Source organism: Nematolebias whitei, chromosome 23, assembly GCF_014905685.2.
Source record: "Nematolebias whitei isolate Nwh7 chromosome 23, NemWhi1, whole genome shotgun sequence".
NCBI classification, from domain to species: Eukaryota; Metazoa; Chordata; class Actinopteri; order Cyprinodontiformes; family Rivulidae; genus Nematolebias; species Nematolebias whitei.
The window spans coordinates 10,489,668-10,500,231 of NC_056520.1; the positions used below are offsets into that span (position 1 = coordinate 10,489,668).

The window sequence follows — 10,564 nt, forward strand, 5'->3', positions numbered from 1 at the left end:
TGTTCTACATAAGACTATTGATTACGTGTTGATGTTGGAGCAGAGAAACCTCTAACAGTGGTCTGCAGTCTTGGTCCTCGAGGGCCACCATCCTGCATGTTTTAGATGTTTTTCTGCTTTGACACACATGACTTGAATAGCAGAGGGATCACAATACTTCTGCAGAACTTCAAGACCTACTGAAGAGCAGGGAAACAACTACAACTTGGAGGGTAGTGGCCCTTGAGGACCAGGATTGAGGACCACTAAAGGTAGTGGCCCTTGAGGACCAGGATTGAGGACCACTAAGGGTAGAGGCCCTTGAGGACCAGGATTGAGGACCACTAAAGGTAGTGGCCCTTGAGGACCAGGATTGAAGACCACTAAGGGTAGTGGTCCTTGAGGACCAGGATTGAGGACCACTGGGATAGTGGCTGTTCAGAACCAGGTTTGGGCACCACTGGTGCAGGGCTTTGGACACTTGAACATAAGGATGCCATCATGTTTTCATGGACACATGCTTATAAACACATCAGCTGTTTTAACTCCTTTACACAAAACAAAATTTTACACAAAAATATAAATGACCCAAATCAACCAGGTGGTCAATATCATAACTATATTCAACATTTAAAAGTCATCAGGATAAACTGAAGTCTCCATAGGAAACACAAAGAAAGTATGGCAAATGTAATAGGGATTTTTCAGCTGGTGACATGGAGAAAAATAGGAAAAGGGGGGAAATACCCCCCAAAATGTCTGAAGTAGGTTATGGTAAAGTCTGTAAATGCATCCCAATTGATCCCTTGGATAACTTAAGCAGTCGGTGGCATGAAACATCCCTCTCAAAGGATGGTTGGGCCGTGTGTGGTGGAGGTCGGGGTGCCACTGATGGCGTTGAAGATGCCCATAGAGTCGGACAGAGTACTCCTGGTACCGTCCTCCGATGGGGTTATCTAGAAGCAACAGACAGCTCAGTTCAAAACTCAAGTGATTTTAGGACACTTTGAGTTAAATCTAAAGAAACAAATATTTATATTACATGTTGCCAGTTCACAGCTAAACCCCAATTAAAGCAGTTTACAATGAACATAATCCAGAATATGTTATTCAAATGAACTCCAATTGAAATTGTGCCGATTCATTTCAGTACAGTCTATTCCACTTCACTCTCACCAATTTATTTATCTCTACCTGACAACAAAAGTAGCTTGAGTGTGCTTTAAATCGAAAGTCTACCAAAAAGTCCCTGATTTTATTGAAATTCACCTCAGTTCACTCCAATTTAATTCTACTGATTTACATATCCCCAAGTCATAGCAATAATGTTTAATGACACTAATTAAACTGACTTAAAATAAAATTATTCCAATTTAGTTTTTCTAGCTTAACTAAATTGAATTGGACACTAAAAATTCATGCTGAAAGCCATTTCAGGGCAGTTCCTATAGAAAATAATCCAGAATATTCCAATTGAATTAATTCTAATCCAAACGATTCAAATGCAAATCAGCCCAGTCCACTTAACTTCTATAGCTCAGGTCATTTATGGGCATTTTACAATGGATTTAACTCAAACTTTTCCATTCCAATTGATTTCAATTCCTTTCTGTTCAATTTATTTAAACTCCATTTACATAATTTGCACATTATACTTATAATAATAAGTAATTCTAAGGCATTTTATATCAAATATATCATTTGAAGACACTTTACGTTACTTTTGAAAAGTACAATGTAAATAATCTATTCTAAGCTTTTCAATTACCGGTAATAGCACACACCCCTTCTCCTAACCTAATTTTGAAAAAAATATCAAAACATTACAATCAGATAGTCTTTTTCCCCCTTTTCTTCTTATCATTCCATTTAAATAAAGGTTAATAAACGAATAATACATTTATTCCATTTTTTTACACACAAGTTTATCTAAAATTATTTACACACTATCTCATTTGACCCTGATACGAACCAATTTAACACAAAAAGAAGACTTTTCAGGCAGTCCCTAACCTTTCCTACTTCATAATTTTTATAAAATAAAATCATTACCATCCAATCTGCTCAGGCCAGCACAAAGACAGCAAGACATAAAAGACATGGTTAGTAAAAAAAAAAAAAAAAAACAGAAAAATGTACCTTTAAATGTGAACCTATTTTTACGGACACAAAGTTTGTTTTCTCAGTCAGGCCTCAGACTGACGAAGCCTCTTGGATGAGGGGCGAAACGTTTCTTTTTAACAAAAAAACGAAGTCCAGATGACATGATTCAACCTTTTTTGCTATTTTTACGGAGTTAGCACACAATAAATATGCTTTTAAACACCACCAGAAATCAGGTAAAAAGTTAGACCTTCAAACATTTTTCTAAAAAAATGTATTTTTGTAGACTAAACTTTGTTCCACAACAAAAAATGTAAGTAATGTGAAATTATAAACTGTATTTGAGTAACCTGCAGGGTGCTTTGAACTGAATGTTGGCTCATATTAACCTTTATTTTTGGCAATCCTACCTGTTCGTGCATAATGTTTGACAGCTCCCTTATCACGTCTCTGTAGTTGGCCTTCATCTCATCATGATATTCTTGTTGGTCTTCTTTAATCAACCGCTCATTCACCCCCAGCGCCTGTCCGCAAGCATCCACAAACTGTCTAAGGAGGAAGGAACACGCATTTTAAGGCAGTTTGTAAAACCTGCTAAGCAACAAGCAACACAAGCGAAAGATTTATACAAAGACAGAGTTTCCCCTACCATTATACAAGCAGCACCCTCCCCGCCACTGACGTAGTGCTAAGCTAGCAGCGTGCAATACAGGTGTGCTAGCTAAAAAACTAGAGGTAGCACTCTGCTTCTCTCACACTGAGCCCCCTGCCCCAAAACTGGCGGTACACACAGAGCGCAACACAGATGTGTCTCCGTCTCAAAGGCAAGTAATACTGAAAGATACACATATCTTGAACGTACAAGTAAATCCAGAGAAAAGGGCTTGATTGAGGAACTGCTGTTGAACCATGTGCTGCAAGCTAAACATACATCTGTTCGAAAACCCGATCATTTGGAAAGGCCTCGCCAAGGCCTCCTAGCTGACAATCGGAGCACAGTCCAAGCCATGAGGTCAACTGAGCCAGGATTATTACAAGGTTCAGATCTGAAGCAAAGTTTCTTCCCCAGCGCTCCCCTTCACAATTCTCAAATTAGAGAAGTTTGGCAAAATCAAAGACTTTTTGAAGAGCTGGTCTTCTGACAACAATGAGCAGTCAAAGGGCCTTAGTGAGGGAGGAGGCCAAGAAACTGATGGTGAGTCTGACAGCTAAGTTCCAGAACCAGAACTGCAGTCCTTCACAAAGCTGGACACTGGGGTTCAACAGAAGCCTAAAACAAAACACCTGAAAGCTGCTTGAAGGACTTTCAGACTGTGAAGGACAATGTTCTCTGGTCTGAGGAAACTGGGACTGAACTATTAGGACTGAATTCTAACATTTGGAGGAAACCAGGCTCCTGCCCAACATCATTATCACAGTGAAGCATGGTGGTGGCAGTATCATGCTGTAGGGGTGGTTTTTCAGCAACAAAAATTGGGAGCGCTCAGACTAGGCCACAGGTTCACCTAATGGACAGAGATTGAGAGGATTTGCCTAAAGAAATGGCAGAAAATACCCCAGTCTAAGGCTACGAAACTTGTTATATCAAACCCAAAAGACTCAAGACTGGAACTGCTAACAAAGGTGCATCAACTTAGGACTAGGTAAAAGATCTGAACACTGATGGAAATGGGATTTCCTTTTATAAACTTACAAAATTCTGCCTGTACCTGCTTTCATGTGTAGATTATTGAGAGGGAAAAAATGTAACAATCATAGCAACAGGATACAACTACAGTGTAATAAAAAGTAAAGGGGAATGTTCATTCTACTAGAAGGTAAAACCTTAGTCCGTTGTAGACATATTTTATGTGGAGGTGTCCTTGTTTGTAATCAGTACCTGAAGACTTCTTTAAGCTGTTTGACCTTGTTGTCTGGATATTTCTTGGCACTGCTGTCATCTAGGAAGGCTCTGGCATATGCAAGAGGCCCTGCATTCACCTGGAAAACACCAAAGGTCAAAGGATTTAAAGACTTTTTTTAGGCAACATGACTTGGTTGTTTTCCTTATTGTACCTGCACGCTGATGCTGCCCTGCAATTTGAGTTGCAGACGGATCATGTCCACCTCGGAGGCTGAGCACAACAGTCGTAGTTCAGCCACCTTAGCACTCATCTCATCTATGGCCACTTCTATGGGGCTCAGGTCTGTCTGGTGTTGGTACATAACGGCTATACGCTTCTTAACGTAAGGAAAACAGTGGGTTGCTGGGTGGGAAGGTTTGAGAAAAGCATAATGTCAGTCAGCAGCAACATCCTGGCACTACCATGAGGCCTATGCTGCCTTGGTATCATTCATTTGCAGAATAAGAAAAAAACATCCACAACATATAAACAGCCACCAGAAAGACAGGTCATAATGAGTCAACATGATTATTAATGAGATAAGATAACAAGTGAACTTTGGGATGAAGTGGCTACAAAAGTAATAAACTTCATTTGACTTATCAGGCTAAATTTGCAGAGGTTGGCATAAACAAGATACACCATGGTCTATAATCAACAACAGACAACAAGGAAGAAAATTCTGTTTATTAGTTGTTACTTCGATGAGCAGTGCTAGGCCTGGAACACAGCTGATTTCATCTCAACAGACTGAAGATTTGTAAGAGCTCTATGAAGGTAGTCTCATAAAAATATGGCAATGTTGGGTTGAGGCCACGACACTACGAACAGATCAACTGAATTGCTACTAAACCAACAGAAGTCCACATCTGCATGTTTCTGAGGCTGCCACCAGTCAGGAACAAGCTATGATGTGTAGACATCAAAGTTCATGCTCAATCATCCAGGCACAAAATCCAATAATGGTCAATCAGGTCATCTGGACAGTTTCTTTTTTGTGGAAAGACCTTTCGCCCTCTATCCGGAGGGTTTCATCAGATTGAGGAGTCCCAAGTAAACTGTTTTCCCCACTAAACAATTAACTCCTTTAGTGGACCAACTTTGATGTCTTGAACCACTTTGGCTGTGGCTGCCTGCCTGGGAGGAGTCGACGGGGGACAGGACAACCCCCAAAAACCATCTTATCACCAGCAAACTGGTTGGTCCACTAAAGGAGTGAACGGCTTAGTGGGGTAAACAGTTTACTTGGGATTCCTCAGACTGATGAAGCCCTCCGGGTAGAGGGCGAAACATCTTTCCACAAAAAAGAAACTGTCCAGATGACCTGATTGACCATTATTGTATGATGTGTAGACATACTGTACATTTGTGACGTACTACCACAGAGGCATGGTCAATTTCTTAAGGTAGTACATCTCTGGGCTAACAAATTTTCTGCTGCCATCTCACTGAAATCGGAGTGTTTTGGGGACTAAACGACCAGGGATCTGTGTGGTCATAATTTTCTCAACCAACCATCCATCCATTATCTTGACCTGCTTCCTTTTCGGCTCGCTGGTGCCCATATCCAGCAGTCACTGTGCAAGAGATGAAGTACACCCTGTACTGGTACAACTCCATCACAATCACAGCCTATTTTTGAACGCTCAGCTTGTAAAATTGTATTCTAGGCCATGCACATTATTTTGTTACACACATTCGCCCACATCATACCCGCCTCTGCCTACCTTGGCAGCTGCCCCCACGTTTATGCATTATTCTGATGAAATACACAGTTGAAATAAAAATAGGCAGATTTGGACTGGTTTTAAATTGTAATTATTTATCATCTGTGTGGTTTTTAGATCTGGACAATTAGTGTTGTAGCCTCGAAGGTTTTCTGTCATAGGAGACCTCAAAATACAGTTTTAGCACTTTAGTATTGACGTAAACTAAACTGAGAAGAGTATGAAATCCCCCAAACTACTTTGTAACTAAACAGCACAAAATGTAAAGAAATGTGTTTGTGATCATTTCTTTGTTGTAACAATGCTTCTTGGCAATAAATCATACCACTGGAAAACCTGTTTATTTCCTTTTAATGGTGCCACATTTGTTGGAAAACTGCATTTGTGGGTTGAACAGCAGAGTTGGATATGTTACGCGCCCATAAAAAACTTGCATTTATGAGGCTTAAGGGCCTGGCACACTCGATCCAAAGCCGTAAAATCAGCTCTAATTGACGTAACTGCGTGACAAAAATTGCGTCATTTTGTTCTCAGTGTAGCTTCGCCCGCCCTTTCTCGACACAAGTCCCAGACAAAACTTTTTTCTCACAGGTGTATGCGCCAAGTGTTTGTCGATGTGGAAAAATGCTTGGAAATTCATCTATACGACTCTTCAAAATACACTAAGGTAGTCCAATAGTCCAATGGCCGAAAATTCCTGGATGAAGATCGCGCAGACATTGCGCATGGAGAAGTCGGTTTTCTGAAAAGTGTGACGCTTTCTTCCTGATAGATTAGTGTCCAAATGGGGAATGCAGGGACAGAGTGGAGAGAACCTAGCAGGAAGAAACTCAATGTATATTGCAGCAGTAGGGCTTTTCCCAGGAGCTCTGTGCCGTGTGTCTTGTGGACAACGAAAGGTGTGTGTGTGAAAACGAACGTCCCGCAACCATGTGACTGCGAGTTGACCGCTCAGTTTCAGATGGAGTATGCAGGGCCCTTTAGTTTTCTGGAGTTCCTGATAGAAACTACCATTCTCAGTGTAGCACATACTTGTAAGAATGGTCCGTCGTTTACACTGCTCCTCCACGCCTCCCTGCTTTTTGCCCGATACTGTGAACGGCGTCTCGAACACAAAGCGCCTGATGTTATGGCTCTTCTCAAAGTCGGTCTTCCTGTCCTCCAGCTCCTTGTCGTCTAGGTAGGGGGTGACATGCGTCACCTGAATGTAGGCGTATTTTAAGTCAAGGTCCTTGGGGTTCACCTTTGGGTGCAAACGCAGAAAATTCAGCAACTAAAACGTTTCAAACACAACCAGTCTACCATTTGAACACACACACAGATATGACTCCACCTTGCCAGAATCTTGTATGATTTTCACGTTCTCTTGACCAAATTTGTCCGAGTAGAGCTTGAGAAGCCTTTGGGAAATTTCAGATAGTGGAGTAAACTTGGGCTCCTTGTAGATGTATTCCTTTCCATCTTCATCCTCAAAAAAGCCCTGTAGTGCAAACACAAGAACTTAGATTTCAAATGAGTTGCTGGTGGGTGCAATTGAATTGATGCGTGTTCCGATTACAGTGCCATCTAGTGGTGGAGTTGTATACTGCAACCAATAGAAAAGGGCCTGCCATTCTTAATGTAAAATGGTACTTTTGAATTTTTTAAATTTGTGGTATTTTCTATGGAAGTGAAAATACAATACAAGAATAAACAGGTAGAATGTTGTTTTTATTACACTTTTGCTAACAGAGGTTTTTTTTTTTGATCATACAAATTGTAACACTTGTTTTGGGAGGGTTCTGTGGCGAAGCTTTAAATAAATATTTTTTTCTGTTGTACATAGCTATATGAAAAGCCTAAGTTTGGAGAAATAGAGTTGGAGTTAAACAGAACCGAAGAACAAAAGGATAGTCTGAAACAGTTAAAACAAAGTAGGATGCTGCCATCTGAAAACAGCTACAATCTCCAAATGTTCAAAGCATTTCATGCAAATGCTAACATTAAAACCTTTAAGTATCTGTAATAGCCTAGAAAAAAAAAGTACCCGCCCCCACTAATTATAGAGAAAAATAACTAAATATCAACTTGTTTTGTAAAAAGGTTCATAGACATCTACTTTACTGACCATTATTGGATACCCACTCTATCTCTACTTTCCATTTAAATAACTAAATCACATCAGTCTGTAAAAAATATAAAAATTGTGTGTTCAAAGACTAAAGGACCTCTTATATACTTACCGCAGCCTTGGAAGGCAATGAAAAAAAAAGACAAAATAATTTCTGTTAAAAGTCTTTTAGTAGGAGCGCACTTGGATTCAGATGCTCTTAGTCAGCGCACATACTTCATGCTTTTAATACGTGCTTCTGAACCTCACCTGTCCAAAGAAGGCCACTCTGAAGTAAGTTCCCAGCAGCCTCTTGCCGGTGTGCATCACCTCCATCACTTTCGTATAGGCCCGGTGGAGCGTATCGTACAGGTGGGTTAGTTTCTGGTTGACAGATTTAAGAAAAAAGTTAAGTCTCCGAGCAACACGAAGCACTACAAACCAATAACTCTGATGTCCAGTGAACTGTCAGGCCATGTTTTATTGTAGGTAGTTGTAGATGATACACCTGATTGAATTACCTCTTCCAATTTCTGAAGAAGCCTGTGAATCACCCATTGATTGAAATCAGGTGTGCTGGAGCAAATAAATAACTAAAACATGCAGGATAGCGGCCCTCGAGGATTTGGGTTGGACACCTCTGATCTACATCAACGTTTTAAGTCAGTGGGCCAAAATTAAACCTATCTCATAGGGATTGAATCGACTACTCGACGAGTCGATTCTAGGACCTCTCGCGAGTTTTAGAATTTCACATCGACTAGTCTCAGTCAGGGGCAGCACGTTGGCGCAACTGGTAGAGCTGCTGCCTCTCAGCGAGCAGGTCCCTGGTTCAAACCCCGGTCCAGGGGCCTTTCTGGGTGGAGTTTGCATGTTCTCTCCGTGCATGCGTGGGTTTTCTCCGGGTACTCCGATTTCCTCCCACAGACCAAAAACATGCATGTTAGGCTGATTGGTAACTCTAAATTGTCCCTAGGTGTGAGTGAGAGAGTGAATGGTTGTTTGTCTCGTTTGTCTCCATGTGGCCCTGTGATGGACTTGCGACCCGTCCAGGGTGTACCCCGCCCCTCGCACAGTGATTGCTGGACATGGGCACCGGCGACCCCCGTGACCCAAAATGGAATAAGCGGGTAAAGAAAATGGATGGATGGATGACTCTGACTGGTGACGTCATCAACTAGTGGATGTCGACTTTAAAAAATATGTAGTCGTTCAACCCTTATGGGCCACACAAAATCACTTCAAGGACCACAAATGTTCAGGAGCTGCACTTTGGACGACCTTGTTTTAGAGAAACGGAGCTCTTTATTTTTGATTTTTCTGTTTCTGTTTGGTTTTGTTCCATAAATAATGTCACAGTCTGTTGTGCATTTCTGTACAACAGAGGTTAGATCTGAATAATCTTAGATGCTGGTGGAAACCTGAGTATTTCTATAAATGCCCTAGAATTGAAAGAAGTTTTGAACTTGATTTATTTGATCCAAATTGATTCAAATTAAATCATGCTAATATTTTGCTAACACTTTAAATAAAATTTTAGCTAAAAACCACATTTCCAGGAAGGTGAATGTTCGACTACCTCAAAGTCCCTGCGCTCTTCGTAGATGGGAATGATGAGTCTGTAGACGTCAGCAATGAGCTCGTAACGCTCAGCTTTCCACAAACCATCAGCACACTCCTCCAGCAGCTCCAGCAGCACCTCCTAAACACACCCACCCACAGAAAATGAATATATTGAAAATGTTGCCATGCACACTGCCGTTTCAGCTTTAAAATGTTTACAGCTTGCAGACACAAAGAGCAAAGACAGCAGATGTGAAATGCGAATGAGACCAATGAGAATTGGTCTTCTTGTTTTAATATTGGGGGATGAAGCAGCTTGTAAAGAGAAAGTGATGCCACAGAAGATGGATTTTCGTCACTAACAAAAATGTTGACCAGATGGTAAAATTTCACTTATTTGGCAGCCATCACACAGTTATCAGTCACCCTGAAGAAAAGGGTTAAAGTCCAGCCTCAAAGTATACGACGAGTCTAATTTCATCCACAAACGAGACAAAAACATTTGCTCTTTTTTGTTACATAGAAATAAAAGCTGCTCTACACGGTTATTGCACATCATGTCATTTCAACTGAAAGACGTATATGGGCTCTAAAAGCTTGGTCAACATTGGCAACTGGCAGGTACACAAAGAGCAAAGTACAGGAAACGTAGAAAAGAGTAGGACATAAAAGTCCAACCTCACTGAAGTGGACATCCTGCATCCCTACGTCCTCCATCATGGCTGCCTCCTCGTCGATGTTTGGAGTGATGACCCGGAAAACAGAGCAGCCCTGCCGAAACATACCTGACATAAAGAATATCCCGTGAGTCAAAAGCTGTAAACCATTGTTTTTCTTTGGTTATAAACATTATTCTGTTTTGGGACACGAAGGGACTTGTGAATTGACTATTTTTTATTATTAATTAATAATTAATATCAGTTATGTGTCTTTAGTGTGTGTAAACATCTGGTCAAAATTACGTATATACAGTATACACACTATATATATATATATATGTATATATACATACACACATATATATGTATATATATATATATATATATATATATATACACACATACACACATATATATGTATATATATATATATATATATATATACACATACACACATATATATATGTATATATATACACATACACACATATATATATGTATATATATATACATACACACATATATATATGTATATATATATACATACACACATATATATAT

General features: G+C 40.3%; 1 protein-coding gene across 1 annotated transcript in view; it reads right to left on the minus strand.

Moving 5' to 3' along the window:
* Positions 1–695: 695 nt before the first annotated feature.
* The window catches only part of LOC119428696 (dedicator of cytokinesis protein 9), a 125,916-nt gene continuing 116,047 nt past the window's right edge, over positions 696–10,564 (minus strand). The window contains exons 45-54 of the mRNA XM_037696368.1: positions 10,023–10,129; positions 9,361–9,483; positions 8,052–8,165; positions 7,915–7,920; positions 7,026–7,172; positions 6,725–6,935; positions 4,138–4,328; positions 3,962–4,062; positions 2,493–2,631; positions 696–935 (exon numbers count right to left, since the gene is read on the minus strand). Of these exons, the coding sequence (XP_037552296.1) occupies positions 825–935; positions 2,493–2,631; positions 3,962–4,062; positions 4,138–4,328; positions 6,725–6,935; positions 7,026–7,172; positions 7,915–7,920; positions 8,052–8,165; positions 9,361–9,483; positions 10,023–10,129 (1,250 nt within the window). The 3' untranslated portion in view covers positions 696–824. The remainder of the gene's footprint in view (positions 936–2,492; positions 2,632–3,961; positions 4,063–4,137; positions 4,329–6,724; positions 6,936–7,025; positions 7,173–7,914; positions 7,921–8,051; positions 8,166–9,360; positions 9,484–10,022; positions 10,130–10,564) is intronic.